The 20,333-nt window shown below is 58.3% G+C and overlaps 1 protein-coding gene and 2 pseudogenes across 1 annotated transcript, besides 14 other annotated features; all 3 read right to left on the bottom strand.

Moving 5' to 3' along the window:
* Nucleotides 1–11,872: part of a sequence feature (areas not merged during assembly with more than two copies in the genome that could not be assigned to a particular haplotype) that runs on past the window's edge.
* Tc00.1047053510175.60 (dispersed gene family protein 1 (DGF-1), putative) lies at nucleotides 205–10,599 on the bottom strand (the record flags this gene model as incomplete). The annotated part of the gene is made up of 1 exon (XM_811956.1): nucleotides 205–10,599. The coding sequence occupies one exon, from the start codon at nucleotides 10,597–10,599 to the stop codon at nucleotides 205–207; it is 10,395 nt and encodes a 3,464-aa protein (XP_817049.1).
* Nucleotides 5,687–5,736: a microsatellite.
* Nucleotides 11,873–11,993: a sequence feature (heterozygous, Esmeraldo-like haplotype).
* Nucleotides 11,994–12,981: a sequence feature (areas merged during assembly that could not be assigned to a particular haplotype. This can correspond to areas where the two haplotypes were merged or to regions with more than two copies in the genome that were merged during assembly.).
* Nucleotides 12,687–12,756: a sequence feature (T-rich).
* Tc00.1047053510175.30 lies at nucleotides 12,846–15,968 on the bottom strand (annotated as a pseudogene).
* Nucleotides 12,982–14,998: a sequence feature (heterozygous, non-Esmeraldo-like haplotype).
* Nucleotides 14,999–15,112: a sequence feature (areas merged during assembly that could not be assigned to a particular haplotype. This can correspond to areas where the two haplotypes were merged or to regions with more than two copies in the genome that were merged during assembly.).
* Nucleotides 15,113–16,423: a sequence feature (heterozygous, non-Esmeraldo-like haplotype).
* Nucleotides 16,424–18,759: a sequence feature (areas not merged during assembly with more than two copies in the genome that could not be assigned to a particular haplotype).
* On the bottom strand, nucleotides 17,177–19,579 carry Tc00.1047053510175.10 (annotated as a pseudogene).
* Nucleotides 18,760–19,336: a sequence feature (haploid, Esmeraldo-like haplotype).
* Nucleotides 19,337–20,333: a sequence feature (heterozygous, Esmeraldo-like haplotype).
* Nucleotides 20,035–20,066: a microsatellite.
* Nucleotides 20,116–20,144: a microsatellite.
* Nucleotides 20,172–20,282: a sequence feature (CT-rich).

Raw genomic sequence — 20,333 nt, 5'->3', positions numbered from 1 at the left:
ATCGATAAAATAAAAGCAACGAAGCAATCACCCAATCAATCTATGAATAATGGAAAGAGAAGATACCTGCCAGACGCATCTACGTCATGCCGCATCTGCGAGAGCTTTGTGTCTTCTCGCCGCGTAACGGTACGGTTGGAGGTCGGAGCCTTTCCACCTCGAACAGAACAAACTGCGCTAAATTTTTCGTCAAGCAAACCATCCTCACCTGTCCAGAAAGGCATAATTAATGCTGCGGCTCGCACTGGATGCACGGTCGAACAGGCTCAGGGCGTCTGAGCGGGTGTCACCGGCCATGAGCTGCAGCGGCGGTGCGGATGGTCGGTACGACGACGCAACGGTGGTGCCTGAGGCGTACGACGATGACGTCATGTCGTGCGGCTTCTGCGTCTCTTCGTCGCTCTCCTCGTCATCGCGCAGCAGTGCCTCCAGCCCACCACACCGCAGCTCGCGCAGCTCCTGCCAGTGGCGGTCCTCCGCGTACCACACAACGACGCTGTACACAGTGGCCGCAAGCAGCACGGTCGTCAGCAGCAGCACGATCGCCACGTACGCCCTCGCACCGCTGTCGCTCGGCGCAAGGTGGTTGGCCGCACTGACCAGGCACAGCGACGCAAAGAGCACAAAGCTCGCAGTCTGCATCACCGTCAGGAAGGCAGAGCGCATCATGTTCGTGAAGGCAACCACGCCCGCACCCGCAAGCAGCACAGCCGCCATGCAGAAGTACTGGACGTGGCATCCTCCCGCGGGCGGGTGCACAGCCGCAATCAGGCACACCACACACAGCACCGACAGCTGGAACACGCACCAGTACACGTGGCTGCCCCTCATGTTCGTCAGCATGCCGCCGTACATCCGCTGCTGCGCCGCAGGGAACCAATACCCGACGGGGTACAGCACGCGCTCGTGCAACGGCTTCCTCGAAAACTGCCAGTACCTCGTAAAGCTCGCGCCCGTGTGGCGGGCAATGAAGTAGCACACGCCAGCAGGGAACGCCACTCCGTACAGCACGCCAACGACACCAACCACGCGGTGCTGCACGCGGGCGCCGGGCATTGTCAGTGCGAGCACAGAGCCGAAGAGGATGCCGAGGTGCATCGCGTGCGCCACAACGTACGTCAGGCTCGGGAAGCGCATTGCCGCCCACGCACTCGCCGCGTCCACGCCGCGCCACCGCTGGAAGGCCGCCGTCACACCGCAGTGCACGCACCCAAACACAGCGGCGAGCAGCGCGTTGCCCACCACCATCCACAGCGGGTCAAGGGCGGCGAACACCGACAGGAAGTACGGCAGCGCAACGGTGCTCGCACGCTCCTGCACCGAAACACATGACATCCTCGCAAACACGCCGAGCGCCTGCATCTCCAGGATGGGGCCCAGCCCGCCGGTCACCACCACAGCAACAGCCGTCGCACCCGCAACAACGCCGGTGATCGCCGAGAGGGTGCTGGCAGCGGCGGGCAGCGTGTTCGACCTGATCGTGAAGGACCCAAGCAGCACACCCTTGCAGCCGCCAAACACCGCCACAGCGTCGCAGCGAATGACTAGCGTCTCGTCGTCAGTAATGAAGTAACCGCGGTGCACGGGAACAGCCAGCTCCAGGACGGTGGACGGATTCGTCGCGTTGCGCACCCACGTCGCGTTGCTCAGCATCGCTCCCCACGGACCGCCAAACCCGCTCGGCTGCGCCGTCGACACCGGCACGAAGCTCAGGTGTGTGCCAAGCTGCGGGCTGCTTGCCCACCGAAACGGCGGCGGCAGCGCCACCACCAGCAGCGTCGGGACGGCGCTCCCACCGCCGCGGATGTCGTTCTGCGTCAGGCTCCCACCAGCCGCCGTCGTCGTCACGGCAAGCGTCGGGCACGCCACGTCGCTCCGCCACAGCGTGCTGCTCACCGACGCCGTCGGGGTCCGCGTGGGCGGCAGCGCCACCGTCTCCGTCACCTGCAGCGTCTCCGTCGGCCCGTACTGCGTCGGACTGTAGTGCGCCGTGCTCAGGCGCGGTGTCGACGTCCATGTCGGCGTCAGGCTGCGCGTCTCCGTCAGTGTCGCCGTGTGGCTCAGCAGTGGCTTGGCGGGCGTGCGGTTGCACCCGTCCACGTGCGGCAGGTACACCGGCAGGCAGTCGCGCCCGTACCCGCCCTCAGCACAGCGGCAGCCGCACGACCCCGACATCGCCCTCGTCGCAGCAGCAAAGCAGTTCACGTCGGCGTCGCACACGCCACACGCCACTGGATGGAATTTCCCGATGATGCCGGCAGACCTGTAGTCCATCGGCTGCAGCGCCTGCCCGTTGAGTGTCAGGCACCCCACGACGAACCTTCGGCCGGCGCCCCCGAGCGCAACGGTGCCGTCCATCACGACGGACCCACTGCCGGCGTTCCCGTGGAGCGTCAGCGTGCTCTGCACGAGTTCCGCACTGCGCGGGTACGACGGCACCGACAGTAGCCTGCCGCTGATGCTGTTGCCGCGCACCGACAGCCACGACCCGGACACAAACGACGCCGACCCCCGCAGCTCCAGCAGCGCGCCATCGGTCAGCGCACCGGCGTTGTCGTTCACTACGACAGCAGACGCGTTGGCCTCCACCCCGCTGTCGAACACAAACCCATGCGCGGCGTACACCTGGCTCCCCGACAGGCGCAGCACAGCGCCCCCCGACGCAACCACGCGCGCACTCGCGTACAACGCAAAGTCGCCACCGAGCACAGCCGCGTCCAGCGCGACACCGCCACCGACAAGCTCCAGCACGGCGCCGTCCACCACCACCGTCCGCCCACCAGTCATCACGGTCACGAGGGCCACGCCGGACACAACCAGCACGGACCGCACGAGCCGCAGGCCCGACAGCACCAGCACCGGTGCGTACGGCGAGAACTGAGAGCCGGGAAGATACACAAGCGGCGTCGACCTCGCGGCAACCAGCAGGGAGTCCGTCACCGTCAGCACGGACCCCGCGGGAAACGTGCCGGTCAGCACAAGCGCACCGTTCAGCGCCTCCACATCGCACACCGACAGCTCCACCGGCCCGCTCTCGTCGCTCCCCGCCGCCCCCGCACCGCGCAACGCCCCACCGCCCATCACGTACAGCACAGCACCGTTCAGCAGCGACACGTTCTGCAAAACGATCCGCACGCCGTCCCGCGCCATCCACGGCACGTAGAGCACCGGACTCACGCCGTCCAGCACAACGTGGCGCAGCGTCACCTCGCTCGTGCCGGCAGGCACAACAAACACCGACTGCACCGTCACGCTCTCACGGAAGAACACACTCGACGCGGTGCCCACAGCGAGCGGCAGCACGGAAGCTCCCACAGGCACGCACGCCTCGCCGTACCCGCCGCTGCCGCACGCGCACACGCACACACCGTTCTTCATGCTCGCAGACGCAGTCCCAGGCGCGTAGCAGTACGTGTCCCTGTCGCAGGCGTCGCATCCAGCAACGTCGATGCGCCCAGCGTTGCCAAAACCAGCAGCAGCATACTCCTCCGCCGTCAACAGAACAATTCCACCAGCGTCGTTGCACGCCACCCTCAAATGCGCCCCAGCCGAAAGCGACAGGCTCAGCGACAGCATCCGCGGCAGCAGCGCTCGGTTGCGCACAAAGCTCAGCGTGCTCCCAACAGCGTTCACAACGCCAGCGGCGTAAAGCATCTCCCTCGAGACACCGTCGTGCACGTTGTCCTTCACTAGCAACATCGACCCACCGGCCAGGCTCACCGCCGAATAAAACGCCACCGCGTAGTCCTCCGTCGACAAAAAGTCGCTCCGCACAAGCGCCACAGCGGAGCCCGACACGCTCACAGCCCCACGCACAGACACCGCGTGCTTGCACAGCAGGAAGTTGCTGTCAACAAACGCCACCACGGAGCCGCCACTCGCCGCAACGCCGCCCTCCACCGACACACACCGCCCCAGCGCCGTCTGCACCAACAGCCCATCCAAGTACAGCGCACCGCGCGACGACAGCGCCACGCCGCCAACCACCAACACGCCAACAGCGTCGCGGAACACAGCCGCCACCTGCGTGCGCGCAATGGTCAGCACACTCCCCGTCAGATTCACGTTGTGCACCACGAGGCACGCGGAGAGGTCACCAAGGCCGTAGGCGCCGCGGTGCGCAACACGCCTCTCTGCAATCAGCACCGAGTCCAGCACAGTGACGCGCGAGCCCGGCGGGTATCGGTTCGCCACCACCACGCCGCCGCCGGAGCGCGATTCAAGCCCGCGGATCAACACATCGACGCGCTCGCCAGCAGGCGGGTCGGACCGCCACCCAACAACGTACAGGCTCGCTCCGCCCACAAACGTGCAGTTCGCCAGCGTCACGTTGCGCACGCTCCCCGACATCGACTCCACGTCCACCACGACGTCCGCCGCAAAGGACACACCAACGTAGCACGCCACCGACGTCCCGAAACTGACGTTCACCTTCACATCCACACGCACGTCCCGCACGCACAAGTCAGCACCGTCGGTGCTCGGTGGCTCGGGAGCAGCGACGGGCAGGCACGCATCGCCATGGCCGCCCTCAGCACACGTGCAGGCGCAGCCATCACTCGAGACCGTCGTCGTGTACGCAGGGAAGCACGACGCCAAGAGGGTGCATGGGTCGCTGCAGGTCAGAAATGTGGCGTTGTACACGGACGGGATGCTGTATTTCACCTCCTCCCCGCCGTTCACAGTGTTGCACGCAGCCACAATCGCTCCGTTTGTGAGATCGCGGGACCTTTTGGGTATCCATAGCGCTGTCGGCGTGAACGTGCTGGAAATGAATCGGTTGCCGGACACAGACACCGTGGAGTCACGGAGATTCACCGTGGGGTTAAAAACAGTAAAGCCTTCCGATGGGGACACGCGGCAGAGGTTGCCGCCCAACTGCAGCCAGGAGCTGTAGTAGATGTTGAAGGAGTAACCCGAAAAAAACACAATCGAGCTTCCCTGCATGTCATTGCCCTGAAACAAAACCGCTGACCAGGACTCCACATGTGATGCCCAAAGAAATAACAGAAAGTACTTCACCGGCATCGTCACAACGTTGCCTCGGATCACCACTGCAGAGTTGTTCAGCACCTTCAGCGAGAAAGAATGTTTAGACCCTCCAATATATATCAGCGTACCGTTAGCGCCAGCCATATGAAACGTGTTGGCCACCACCGCAAACACTGAGTGCCACGACACGCTTAGCGAAGATCCAACGATGTGAATGGCGCTTGACGATGTCCTCACGCTCTGAAACAAATTACCACTGAGCACCACCGCGGAGTCGTTGCTGATCGCCAGTCCATTCATCGCAACACACGACGGCCTCCTGATGTCCAAACAAAATCGAGGGACCAGCCTCGTAACCGTGAAGCGGTTCCCGCTGATCGTGATGTTCGTGCGCGGCGGAAACACACCCTCTGGGCTGAGCAGCGCGTCACTAAAAGTGTTGCCGGTGACGACGATGTGCAGCGACCCCACGGCGGCGTGCGCGTTGCCCAACAGCAACAGAACGGCGCCGTCCCTCCACGTGCATCCATCGAACGTGACATGCGCCACGTCGCCCGTCATCGCCCCAATCAGCACCGTCAGACTCATGCCGCCCCCGCTGAACGTCACGTTGCGGTAGCACAGCCACGACAGCCCGCCGCCCACAGCCTGCGCCACCTCGGGGTACACCATGTCGCTGATGCACTCACCAACAGGCGGCGGTGGCGGCGATGGCGGCACTGGCGGCGTGGGTGGCGGTGGCGGGCCAGCAGGCACAGGCGCCGGGACGCACACATCGCCGTGCCCTCCAGCAGCGCACTGGCACCTGCAGTCAATGACCGCCGTCGTCAGCGGGGCAAAGCAGTCGCCGTCCTTCGTGCACTCCCCGCACGCAGCAACCGTCGTCACGTTGGTGATGCCGCCCAGCTCCAGTTCAGCCACCGTCGTCACCTCCCGTCCCGCGACCGTCAGACACCCAGCAACAAACCGGTAGCCAGCGTCAGCACGCGATAGCAGAGGTCCCGACAACCCCGTCGAGCCCATCTTGCAGCCTGTCAGCGTCACAACACTGCTGCTGTCGATGCTCCCAGCAGTTATTAGGGAGCAACGAAACATCGTCCCCAATCCCACGTCGTTGTCGCGCCAATCCAACCAGCTTGACTGCTGGACGCTCCACAAGTTACGTGAATAGATGGCGCAGAACACGGAGCCACTGTTCCCCACCACGCGCAACACGCTGCGATATGACACGCTGAATCCGTAGTGCTGAAACAAGAAGCTTGTCCCGGAGGCCATTGCATTGTTGAGGAGCGCAAAAACAGAGTGGTCACTGACACTGAGGATGTACACGTAGAACAGGTGTTCGTAACCATCGAAGCTGCAGTACCGCGTGTACAGCGAGCTGCCACCCACCAGTGTCAGCGTCCCGGTCGAGTACAAACCCAAAGAGCCGTAACCAAATGCACGCGCTTTGACGTTGCTCACCAACAGCGAGGACGCACTCAACACGACGTTCTGCAGCATCATAACGCTCCACATGTTGTTCACAGATTCCAGCAACTGGACTGCGGAGAACTGCACCGCGTCAACCTCCGTGACGGCGATGTCGCAGTGCTGCGGGAGGGCGAGTGCAAACACAACAACGGAGGACCGCATCACCGTCTGGCTCACGCGGATCAGGACGCCGGCTGACTCGGCCGCTCCAACACCCCCAAAAAACTGCAGTGCGGCACCCTCACGGAATGTGCACCCGGTGAGCGTGATGTTGATGGGGAGATGCAGCGGCATACTGTTGAAAAAAAACGTCAGCACAGCACCCACGCCGCTGAACGTCACACCCGCGTAGCAGTGGTGCGTCTTCCACATGTTCAGCGTGAGGTTCGTCAGCGTCTGGTTCACCACGCAGCTCGTGTCGCCGTCGACGGCTCTCTCCGCTACGGGCGGCACAACCGTGTCGGGCACCTCGAAGGGAAGACACGACGCGCCATGCCATCCGTCCTTGCAGCTGCACGAGCACGAGCCGCGGTCCACCGACTCCGTCCCGGGCATGTAGCACGCCGCGTCGTCGTTGCATGTGCCGCACCTGAACAATGCAACGCCCTCCGGAAAAACACCGTCATACGACACCTCCTCATCGCCCTGCAGATTGCACCCAACCAAAAACTGCGCGGGTGACGTCACAATCGTGCCCCGTGGAAGAATTTTTGCAAAAGCTTTACTCGAGTCCACCTGACGGTTGTTTGAAAGCACCACGGTGGTGCCGCTGCCCAACAGCTTCATTTTGCACAAGGAATTAGGCATATCTATCACTGAGGCTGCATTCACGTTGTTGCCCTCCACACGCCACTGCGCACCACCCTGAAGAGTCACAGAGCCAGACAAATGCACCAGCGCGGGTTCAAAAAACAGTGCGATGCCAACAAATATGCAGTCCGCCACTCGCAGCAGCCCAGCGGAGCTCACGGTGGTATCCCCATAAAAATAAATGCCACTAACTGCGCTCATCGTGTTGTTCTCCACGTCAAAGTAGCCGCCGTTCTTCAAAACAGCAGATTCAAACAAAACAGCGGATTCCAACGTAACGTACTCCTCCGCTCCCCTCAGCGTGTTTCCCTTCATAATGATCCCGCCACCATCAACAACAACAAAGGATAAACGGACTGCGTAACTTTCCCCCTCAATGAGGTTGTCGAGTAACAGCAGTGACGAGTTCGCACCAAGAGAAAACCTCTGGAATTGAATGGCGTGGCCAGACGTCATCACAAGCGTACTGCCCACCACCAGTATCTGGGAGCTCGTGCCAAAATCACCCCTAAACTCCAAATCACCAGCATCCAACATCGAGGAGACAACGCTCACGTGCACGCGCGTACCACTCCCCTTGATCGACAGGCCCACGAGGACGCACTGCAGCAGCGTGATGTTGAGTGTCTGTTCCGGTGCGGCAAAACGCGACAGGTCCAGCACGATCGCGGCGGTGAAGGTCACGTTGACAAAGCACAGCCCACGCACACCGGGATCAGGATCGTACACAGAGCTGATGCTGCCACCGTGCACGCAGCGGACCTCCGTGTCCTTCGCATCGGGGAGCGGAAGCGGCCCAAGGCCGTCCGGAACCGCAGCTGGCAGACACGTGTCACCGTGGCCGCCAGCAGCGCACACGCACTCACAGCCGCTGATGCTGCTCGTCCACGCTGCGAAGCACACGGAGTCCACAGTGCACGCACCACAGTCCAACACCGTCACGGGCGTCCCAATATTGAGGTCGTCTTGGTAATTCGTCACAGTTGAGCCCCTTGCCTCGTTGCACACGCCGTAGATGATCGGGCGCGAGTCGGATGACAGTGGCCAATCGTTTGTCATGTGTGCATGGGTCAACGAGTACGAGCCGTACGTGAGGTTGTTGTCAAGTATCGACCACACACTTTGATCGCGGAACGCCACGCCGTTCTCGTTGACCACGTACACGACGTAGGCGGTGCGAAACTCGTTGTTGCGGTGCACCAGCCAGCTGCCGCCGGTCACGGTCAGCGTGTTTGCCATCAGCATGGCGAAGCCGAGACGGAACTCGCTGGACACGATCTGCAGCACGCTGCCGCCATCCACCACAACTTCCTTGAACATACACGCGCCTTTGTAGATGTTAATGCTCTGCACACTCCACGAGCTGTTCTGTATGGAGAACACGGAGCCGCCGCTGACACGCAGATCCGACGCAAGACCGTGCATCACGTGCATCCGCGACATAACGACGCAGTTGTCCATGTAGAAAACGCTGGACAGGTTTGCGCCGAGGCCGCGCTCCACGAGGATCGCAGCGCACGAGCTCCCGCCACACACCAGCGTCGATCGCGTCATGACAAACCGCGTCGACAGAAGCCGGACGCCGTCCAGAACAAGCGCGGGGCCGTACCGAAATTCCGCATGGCCAGGGGTCGTCGGCACGTACTGCGACCCGCCAACCGTCGCACGCAGCGTTGAGTTCGCCAGCAGCACATTCGAGTGCAGCGGCATCGCGCCATGCAGCACGATCGTGCCCTCCAGCGACGTCACGTTCGTCATGTTGACGAGGGCGTGGGGCATCAGGCGCGCCGTGCTCTCGCTGAGGCCGCCAATCCGCAGCTGCGCGCCGCCCGCAAGCACGCAGTGGCGCAGCGTCACGTTCAGAGCGTCAGCGAACACGTCCATCGTGCGCAGGTCCACCGCCACAGTGATCGGTCCGCTGAACACCACCGAGTCGAAGCACGTCGTCGCACGCCAGCCACCAACCGTCACCGACTCCGTCAGCGTCACGCCACTCACGCAGCCCTGCGCACCGCCACCACCGGCACCGGCCCTCGCAGACGGCACGTCGAACGGCAGGCACGCCTCGCCCACACCGCCAGCGCGGCAGCTGCACACGCAGTCGGAGAACGACGCCGTCAGCGCATCGAAGCACGCCAGCGCCGCCGCACAGCCGTCGCACGGCAACACACTCACGGAGGGCAGGCCGGCCATGCGGTAGTCGCCGCTGCTCTGCAGCACCCGGCCGCCGGCACGGTTGCACTGCACGGACACGACGCCGCTCGTGATCGTCGGCCCGGAGACAAGCGTCGCGCCAGCGGCAGCGCAGCGAGCAATCGACACGGTGCCGCCGCTCAGCGTCACCCCCGACAGCGACGCCACAGACGACGCCTCGCCCACCGCCCACACGTCGTGCAGCTCCAGCCACCCGCCTCCACCGACCGTCCCACCGTCGCAGCGCACCAGCGAGGACGCGACAGACCCCTCAACGCCCACGAAGCGCAGCACCGAATCAAACACCGCTAGGCGCTCTCCAAGCACAAGGCCACCGCCGCTGCTCACTACCGACACGTTTGTCACTGAGAACACCGAGTGGCTCCGCAGACTGAGACGCGACGAGGACGCCACATGCATCGCGGACGCGGTCGGACCGCCCGAAGCCTCCAGCGACACGCCGTCAAGCACCACCGCGCTCGACAGCAGGTCCATGCCGCCGCCAACGTGCACCGCAGACCCGCCCGCGTGCAACGACCTCAGCACAGTGTTGCTCACACGCAGCTGCGTCTGCAACAGCGACGTCGCGTACAGCACAAGCGGCGACGCCACCGCGTCCGTCAGCCCTCTCAGCTGCGAGTAGCGCATCGGCCCCGGCGTCGCAATCGTCGAGTCGCGGACCGTCACGTTCGTGTGTGCCGGCAGGTTGTGCGCAAACACAAGCGAGCAGTAGCTCCCGGACAGCCCGCTCACGCTCACCTCCAGACTCCGGTCACTCGCCGGCTCACCGCTGTAGCCCCGCACGTATATCTGCGCACCGCCGTCGCACACGCAGTTCCTCAATTCGATGCGCAAAGGGCCGGGAAGCATCGCCGGCACGTCCAACACCACAGCCACGCCGTTCGTGATGTACACGCCGTCCATCAGCACCGTGTCCACGGCGCGGCCGACCGTGATGGCTCTGTCCACCGTACCGCCCCGCAGTCGCAACACCACCGCATGCGCCGCAGGCATCCACTCCGCCAACGACACCAGCGCCAACACCAAAAACAGCGCCCCACGCACAGCCGCAATGGCCCTGCTCCGCACACGGTGCCGGCTGCGCGGACACGCACCCACCGCAGACCACATCCACCGACCCAGACAGGTAATAAAAGGGCTGTCGTGGTGTGTCTCTCTCGACCCGTCGACCGTAACTCCTGCTTGGTAAATCCCTTCCTACAGGTGGCAAATCCAGAAACACAATCCGCCAAATCGTTATCCACTACTAGTGCTAATCCTACTGCAACTAAAACCTAACACCTTGAAACGATAGTTGTGCTGGTCAATACAAAGTATCTCTAACTGCTTCGTCAGAAAAGAAAGAGGAATCAACAACAGTAGCTAAACACAGTGGCACGCAGAGGCATCCGGCCACAGACAGTCCCCACCAAAGCATAACCACCGACAAAAAGAAGCGCAGACGCCATCAAGTCAGTGAGACCATCGCCCTCCCACCGCCCACGCAGCCTCACATAACCACCATGCAGACCGGTGAGATCCCAGAAAAAAGACACATGACCATTGGCACCGCTCTTGCGACCAAATGCCTCTACCACGGAGCAGTCCCAATGCAGTGAAAGACACACAAGTGCCGAGACACCCACGTGGCAGCGTTACAACCGGCGGCCATCAAGCGCGTCCGAGGATGTAATGGTGACACGAAAGAGAAGCGGGGAATTCGCCGTTCGCCAGCAGCAAGGGCGTCGTTTCTCGCTCACGTGGTTCGGCATTGCACAGCAAGCAGCGGCATCATAAGCGCCCACGGCATACACAGGAAGGGAAATCAAAGGAGCAGCAGTCAAACACAAAAAAAAAAGTATCCACGTTAATTGTTGTTTTTCCTCGTGTTTTTTGGAACAAATCCGACGACCCGCACGCCAGCCAACATCCCGCCCGCAGCACGTTGAGGAGTCACACAGCGGGCTCCCGCCCTCCCTCCTCGCAAGCCACCACACCCTGGCAGAACGTCAGGACGGCCACCTGCGACACGGAAAGCCACCCGCAGCTGCGGCTACAATGCGCCGTGTGGGCTGCATAACAACTCTCCGCATCATGCGCGGTCGTCCCTCGCTCACGCAAATCATCTCCGACGCGTCGCAGCACGCAACAAGATATATGACGAAAAGGCTCCCTAGGCCACCCACAGCGGGGACGTCAGTGCCGCACACACAACGCCCACTACAAAAACAGCGCTGCAGCAGCGGCTCTCCGGCAAGCAGCACAGTGCTGAACATCAAGCAGGCACGCACGCAAACACATGCATGCCGCAAAGCCCTTGGATTTACTGCGTGATCCAGAAGCGACCGCAACAAAGCCCAAAATCGTACTCGTAAGCAACGCCACCCACGCCGCACCGCAATAAAGAGCCATACAGACAGCACATCCACGACAGCAACAAGGGGGACGGGGCGCACCCAATTCCATGGCACAGTCCTTTACTTCTCTCTGCCCCGACGGGTTATCGTTACGCCTCACAGCAGGTTGTGGTGCGTGGCGTCCCACACCCACAGTGAGGCACGGCGCAAACCATCCGCTGAATTCCGAGTGCGCTCTGCAGGCCGGGGCAGGGCGCCCGGCCACCCTCATGCCATCACAAATGAGAAACACAAATAATCGTTGTAGCGGACCATCGATGCCTCTAGGAGAAAAGGAAAAGTGATGGGGGCACTTCAGCAGCACAGCCAGCAGAGGGACAGTCAACGGGAAAAGGAGACAACAATTGGAAGTAGGCACGCCACATAAGAAAATGAGCCGCAGTGATTTGCCAAAAAGAAAAAAAAAAGTGAGAGTCGAGCGGGATTTCAGAAACGTAAAAAAACACATTAAAAATTGATTCGGCAGGACTTTTATTACATGCGCCAAGCAGCACAAAACGACCATGTGTTTGTGTATGCATATTGCCCGCACCAAAGAAAAAAAAAAGAATTAAAGTAAAAAAAGGGAACGTATTCTCCCATGGGGCCACATAACTTTTCTCACGTTGCATGCGGCATCCAGCCTGCTCCTCCTTTTGTGCGGTCCGTGGGACGCACAGCAATGACGCCGGCACCGCGTGTGGGCAACAGAAGCAAATAAAAGAGGGGAAAACACTTCACGCATGACGGATTGTAGCAAGCGACCATTGAAAATAAGAAAAAACAAAGGGGTGCTGACTATTCCAATAGGGCACCAGCAGCAAAAGAAATAAGAAACAAAAAGAAAATAAAAAACAAAAGAAAGAAAAAACAGTTAAAAATGAAAAATAAATGGGTCCTTGACAAATTTCAGTGAGTAATGCGGGGAGGCCGCGCATTTGTTGCTCCACAAAAAGCCGCCATTCCACCCTCCCCCACACCTCAGCACAGAGCCGCAGTGCCCCACAGCCTCAGAAGCAGCAGCAATAATAGCACCCGAGACACACACCCGTGCACGGTGCTGTCACCCTCTACACCCATGGACACCAACTCGGTGATATTCTCCAAATCAAAAAGGTCATTGTCCAAGGACGGTGCTGCGTTGAACTCCGATGGGATCTCGGTCTCCGCAGACGCTGTGCTCGGATTTGTCGGTGCGGTGCCAACGCCATCCAAAACGCTACCAATGCGTTGAACAGTTGCTGGATCTGTGCTGGGCTCAGGGGTTTCTGTGACGCCATCCGCGGGCGTCGTGTCAGTGCCGCTAAGTGAATCAGGGCCGCCCTTCGTGTCCACGGCAGTGCGGGCATGCGTGTCCTCTTCGGGATCGGCGTCTTGTTTGCCGCTGGCGAGCGTGTTGGCAGTGGATGGCTCGTTGTGCACGCTCCCAAAAACATCACGTGAAATGCTTTACGGTGTCCGGTTGCTGTTTTTGTTTCCGTTCCGCAGAAAGCCTTCATCCGCCTTGCCCGCCCGCACCGTCATCGTCGATGCAGCCACGTTGGGAGGCAAGGGCTCCTGGCCACCCTCGAGGCGCTCCCAATGAAAGGTGTCTTGGTTTCAAGTACATTACGACTGCTGCCCGCGCTCAACGTTGGAGACAATGCAGGCACCATTCCACCGCTGCTGGATTCCTCCTCTTTCACTTCCCCCGTATCAGCTGAGGTGGATGGGCCAATGACATCAGCAAAAGATGTTTGCATGAAAGCTGCTGGGCCATTTTTATTTCCTAATGGTTGCGCTGGTGAGCGTTGACTTTGCGGTGATGATGATGTGGCGTATTGCCGCTCTTCATTCATGACGACGGCCTCGTTGGCAGATTGAAGAAAGGTTTCACTCGCAGAATTGTTTTGAGGCGCACCTTTCGAGGCCGGCACCCTCGCCTCTGGAGTGCCAACGGCGATCTTCTTCATTAGCGCCTTGAGCTTGGCATCGCTCATTATGCGGCTGTACAGCAGGACGTTGCTCACCGTCACATGAACGTCGTCCGAGTCCCTCGCGAGGTCCCCGCCAATGTACATGTGCGATGTGCTGTGGGAACTCAACACTGTTTTTAGCTCTTCAAAGAAGCCCTCATAATCCTCATATTCCTTTTCACTGTCGCATATCAGCGATCCATCCAAATACACAGTCAAATCCTTGGCACAATAATCCCTTCCAAGTGCCACCCGATATGTTTTGCCCCGCACCCGGTTGGGTTCCCCCAAAGAATTCTGAGTGTTGCCGTTGAATGTTACCTCCCACTTATTTTCATTCGTGTACGACAGACAAAAGAGCACCGTGTGGCCGGTGTCATGTAGCTTCACACCCATCAAAGGGATAGAGCTGCTGCTGCCTGCTTTCGGCACCTCGTGGAAGGACACCGGAGCCATGAGGGTGAAATTCTTGTGCGCAAAGTGGTGCGGCTGATTCGGCCCCATTTTGCCAACAGGCCACTCCGCCCACGCTCCGGGTCCTTCGAACGTCAATCCACCATCGGGAGTACTTGTCACTTCCCCGCGAACGGTCGCATTCACGCAGAGGTACTCGTCTCTCCACGTGCTGTCAGTTGACGTGCTGGATAAGAAGCCAACCAGCCCTTTGGTGAGGCCACCATCATCACAGTCACTGCGATTCTTATTATTCCTTTCGTTCCCGCAACCGTATGCCTTCGTCCTCCATGCGGCCACCAACTTCTTCATGTCCTCCAACTTCTCCGTCATGTCCACAAAAGCAATGTTGTACTTACCGTCCTCTGCAGCAGCGACCTCGTACGAGCAGTACAGTCTCCTCGCTTCTATCGGATCCTTCCATACCTGCGGCTCAACGGAGTGCGGCAGAGTGCTGGCGGCGACCTTCTCACCCACAACGGATACCGGCCCAACATCATAAATTCGCTGCATGTCCGTCAGCCACATGTGAAGTCGACGCGTTTCTTCTTTACCGTCCGTCTCGGAATATACCGGCCGGCTCACGGAGATGACTTTCTGTCCATCGATCGTCGCGCTGACAAGGCGACCCTGCACGCCGTGCCCCGCAAGTGTACGTGAGTTGCCCCACACGCGCGAAAGAGTGTCGTATGCCTCCGTCCACCGACTCCCCCTTTTCGTCCGCCCTGTAAAACCCGCGGCTGCCTTCCTCACACGACGTCACCATGACAAGCCTTCTGTCCTTCCATGCAGGAACCGCATGCCGGATGCATCCCGCACGACTCGTATCCCTTGAAAACCCCCAGCCATAAGTAAAACCTTTGGCAAGGATGACCAAAGAAACGTCCTTTCCATCATCCTTCAAGGCGTGAGTGGGCAGCACCGAGAAATTGTCCCCCAAACGAATTTCTGCGCCGCCACCACCCAAAAGTTGTCTGAAGTGTTCGGGAATGGGTTTAAAATCCTTCAAAAAGCTGTCAAGATTCGAGGTGCCGCTTCCATGCCACGCAAACTCCTTCTTCTTCTCATCCTCATCGCCATGCGGAACGTCACCCTCCGCCATCCTGGGCGTCCAACAGTCATCACCAGCCACCTTCGTCGGTGGAGCCCTTGACTTGCCCTACCCCCCAACAAGAGCCCTTATATCTCCATCATCCACAATAGCAGTTGGGTGCAACAGGCGGTCAAAGTTAATGCCGTAATGATCAAACACGATGGCACTTACCTTCCTCCACGTCCTCTTATCGCTCTCAATCAAATTTGCAGCACCACCAACACACGATTTGCTATCCGTGCTATTTGTGTAATGCGCTCCAACAATGACCACAACAGCGCATTTCACTTAAGCAAGAGAAGGTGCACGGAACAAACCAAAAGTCCGTACCACAGCTTTGTTCTCTGCATCAATAAACAAATCCCCTCATTTAAAAACGATTCCATTCCTTGAATTGCCCTCCTTGCCGTAAGTGGCTTCACTGCCGCAGCACATCATCAAGACAAGGAGGAGGAGCAGCACCGCGGAAGCAAACACACGCCGGGACATGTTGGGCCTCTGCCGCTCACTCTCTCTTCCTTCCCTCCTCCTTCCGCTGGATCCGGTCACGCGGCGACGGTTGTGTGTGCGTGGTGCCTTGACAGCAGCAACACGTGAGAGCATGTAAATACGTGTGGGTGGGCGCTGTGTGTGCTGTTTTTGTTCCTTTCAGAGCCCTCAAATTTCACGGTAGCAATTAGCGCTTGGTATTAACTTCTTTCCTAGCGTGTGTATGCGTTCAACAAGTGAAGGAAGAAAAAAGCGGCAATACATCAGACACGTCCGTGGGAAGCAGAGCAGAGCACCCACGCGGACAGCGGGACACAAGAGAATCCGGAAGGGACAGCACGGAGGACCATCGCCCACAGAAAAGAGCAGCAACACGGCAATTCGCGACAGGCCGTCGGTGTGTGCGGGCCAGCCCTCACGCGGTGCAACACGCCCCACCCAACAGGGAATGACAGGCAGAGAGTGAGAGAGGGAGATGGATGCCGTCAAGAGGCACTCACAATCAACATGGCCCGTGAGCATGCGGCCACTCCACGCAGGAACACAGGAGGAGAGGATGACAGGGGAAAAAAGCAACAAGCAGCACAAAACACACGGAAGGAACAAACGACAGGCGGGAAAAGCACCGCCACGGCCCTCACCCTGGCCGGCAACTCCACACCAGCCCTCACACTCACACTCACACCATCGCAGTGAATTCGGCCCTCCACACAACAAACGCACACACCGCCAGCAGCCACCCACCAATGGACGAGAAGAGGCACACCGCCACCGCCTCCAGTTCAGTCCCACGGCCAACGGGATACGGCCACAGCCCCGCAGCCAACACAAAACGCACACGAAGTGAGCAATCGCCCAAAAAGCCACAAGCAGAAGCGGGCCCTCATCCACCCATGACGCGGCGTCGCACTCCATGCAGCCACACAGAGTGCGCCATTTTTCCAATAGAACTTATTCGTCGTCCATCCCTTTAAGATGCTTCTGTTAGTGATGGGCCTTCGAACGCAACAGAAGAAAATGGACAATACAGTAACACCGTGACACCGCCAGCCACAATTATTCCCTCACACCGGGGCAATTCTCCAATTAAGCCTCTTATACACACACAATCAACATGCCATATGAAAATCATCCGATGTTTTTCACCAGAAACCAAACAACCCCACTCCCTCCCTAATTTTCTTTTTTCACTGTTAAGTTCGATAGCGTTGGACGTTTTTGACATCTCCTTGTAATACTGTCACCTGGTGCTGGTGCACCTGCATTGTATGCATGCACCCAAGCATCCAAAAATTTATATCCCACATTACGTTTTACCAGAAATCAAACCGTCCCTTTCCCTCCCAAATTTGTTCTCCTATTTCCGTGGCTATTCCTCACTTCGGAGAGCCTCGTCTCTTCCAAGGTCCCGGATGATATTGACACTTGGTACTGGCGCACCTCTTCCTTCCAGAACGCCGCTATTCCACGGCTTTCCTCCTCGCTCACGCTATTGGGATTGACAACATCACATCTCTGCCAGCCATTCATCGCTGTGCTGTCTGCCTGCAGCAAATAAATCATCTCCCACGACAGTTGCCGTGACAATTCCTCCCAATCATTAAAATGTGCCGCCAGGCACTCAGTGAACTGCCTCACAGTGCTGGCGGTGGTGTGGTGCCCACCCGCCGCGGTCACCCGAAGCCCAAGCAGCGCTATTGGATTTGACTTCACGAAGAAGAAAAGGCGTCCACCAGCGGAAAGTTTGTGGCCCATGGTTTGTACAGCACCCCGTACTTTATTTTACGGATCGTTTTCTCATATTCACTCGGCAGCAAACCCTCATCTCCCTTGGGATGCAATTCAGGGGCCAACTTCAAAACGCAGGGCTTTGCTTGACGTCCTGTTGGCGGCTCAAACTCCGTAAGTTTCGTCGCTATTACCTTGACAAAGGCACTCTCCGTCAACGGTCTCAAAGCAAGCCATCCAAAAAATATTGGCAAAATATTATCCTTCGACGCCAACATCAGCTTCAAAAAGCCATTTTGTTCTGTTACACTTGGGAAACGTTCCAATGTCCGTTCCTCGAGGCAATCAGATATCGGTGCATTGAAAAGGATCACACCGCCTGCGTATATTTCCCGAACAAATTTCACAAGCTTGTGGGACGGATCCTCAGAATACCATGGCGACTCACCTCCCCGTGAAAAGTGCTCTTTCACAGTTACCTCGTTGATCGATTGCAATGCAAACTTCACCGCTCCACAGCGTTCATTAAACGCCTCCTCATCAAAGAAGTGACGTGGAATCGGTCCCAAAAGATGCATGTGTTTTTTGACCCCTTTCCAGTATTCCGCTTGTTTCTCTTTAGTCTCATCACGCTTTATCCAGGCGCACATCGCCTTCACATCCATCTAGTCGGGGCAATTCACGATGATTCGCGCGGCCTGTAGTTGCTTCGCCCACTCATCATAGTTGGTTACCTTTGGGAATGACACCGCAATCATGCCCCATCCAGAAGTAGGCGCAAAATGTCTCGGTGGCGGCGTTCCCTCCTTTGCCACATCGTAGATAATATACACATTTCTCCCATGCCCCCTCAAACTTCTCAACTCCGAGATGCACATGTCCTCATCGCCGTATCTTGTCGCCGCTCTGGTGGTCTTGTCAGACACGTACGCATCTCCTCCACCAAAACAGTGGACTACCACTTGGATTTTCTCGAGATCGTAGTGCAGCAGCTGGTAGAGGAGGTAAGAACCGGCAGCCACCAATTTCCCGATCCCGGGCGTCCCAATCAGCACACGTCGCTCGGGCCTAAAGTCGGTCCCGCCGTCAGTGCTGAACCACGCGGTTAGATCGCCCTTGACGATCTGCCACACTCGATCCACCTCACAGTTTACAAAAACATCCTTAGGAAGATCCTGTATCGTATTCCGCGAGTACGGCCATCCCTTGTCCGAGGTGAGCACCATCAACACGGGACGTGTCGCACCGAATTGCTGCACACCGTCATCCTTTTCGAGAGTTCGGCCAACTGCCCTGTACGTCCATGACTGTGGTGGTTCCCCCTCCCTCACTTCCAGTCCGGTCCCCTCGCCGCCAGGAACTTCCACCACATGGTTCCACCTCGCATTGTACACAGACTCGTAGCATCCCTCCAGGTATCTCGGTGCGCTCGTCGTCGTTGGATTCCGCGCTTCCTCGGCGGCTGCATCCAAAAAACTTTTAGTGACTTCATGAGCACTTGCCGTTACCTCCGCAGTAGCCACCAACCACCTCAGTAACTCGTACATGCCATTATTGTAAAGCCTGCTTACATCTTCTTCCATATCCATTTCATCCCTCACAGCCCTCTCCATCATCTTGTAACGATCGGATGCCTGCATTTCGCCCAATACTCCCGCATCGCGAATATACTTCTTGGGGCCCCTAAAGAACGCCGCCAGTAAGACACCCCAATTGGCGTCCATAGCGGCCCTGCCGTCCAACTCCATCGCAAAAAAATCGTTCAGCCACATGTTGCTGCCACAAGTCCTCCTTCACAGCAGGATGTCCTCTAAGATGCTGTTCATAGTCCACTGCGGTCGCCGCCTTTCCTCCACTCTTATGTGGGTCGCGGCGGGTTGATCCGTGTCGCCATGGGACTCCAGCCTTGCTCTCGTCTGACGATCTCCCTGCGGCACAGCAGTCGCTTGACTCTCGGCATGATTAACACCGTGCACTCTCTTGCGCTTTCCAGGCATTGCTTCTCCTTGTCTTCGCAGTTGGATTGAGTTAAAAGCTGAACACGAAACAACAATCAAAAAAAAAAAAAGGGAATAAAGAGAGAGGGAGAAAAAAACGCACGGACATGAGTGTGCAACCACAAAAAAAGAGCCTTCCACACAGTGTGAGAGCACAAAGTGGGCTCCTTTACGCAATTGAAAAAATGAAAAGCGACCCTTCCGCGTGGGTTTCCGCCTGCCGCTGATACGGCTCTTGTGAGAAATGGGATGTTATCAACGATGGATTTTGTTCGCACCGAACAAAAAGACGCCAGGTCCAACTGAAAGAAGTAGAGGACGTGACGAGGGTGCTCCCCTCCTTCCTCCTCCCCGACAGGAGGAGCTGCAACTCCCAAAAGACGTTAAGGCCCAAACAAACAAAAAAAAAAATAACGGGAGAAAATGTGGTTGCATGCAGTGGTCAAATAACTGCAAGCAGCAGCAGCAGCAGCAGCAACAACAGCAGGCAAATAAAATAAAAAGACATGTATATCAGAGGTGTTTGCATGGCATTTTGTGTGTGTGTGTGTGTGTGTGTGTGTGTAAGAATAAAACTAGCCGAGCTACCGGGAGAGAAGAAGTTAGAAACGGAATGCAACAGAGGAAGCAAACAAACAAATAAATAAGAACAAACACACGCAAAGAAAGAGAGAACGTAAGAGAGAAATAGAGAAGTAAATAATTGAAAATACCCATCGGTAAAAAATATTGATCGGGGGGGGGGGGGGGGGGG

The sequence above is a fragment of the Trypanosoma cruzi genome, genomic scaffold (assembly GCF_000209065.1).
Source record: "Trypanosoma cruzi strain CL Brener 1047053516659 genomic scaffold, whole genome shotgun sequence".
In the NCBI taxonomy this organism is placed as follows: domain Eukaryota; phylum Euglenozoa; class Kinetoplastea; order Trypanosomatida; family Trypanosomatidae; genus Trypanosoma; species Trypanosoma cruzi.
This window is presented reverse-complemented; position numbering and strand designations above follow the sequence as displayed.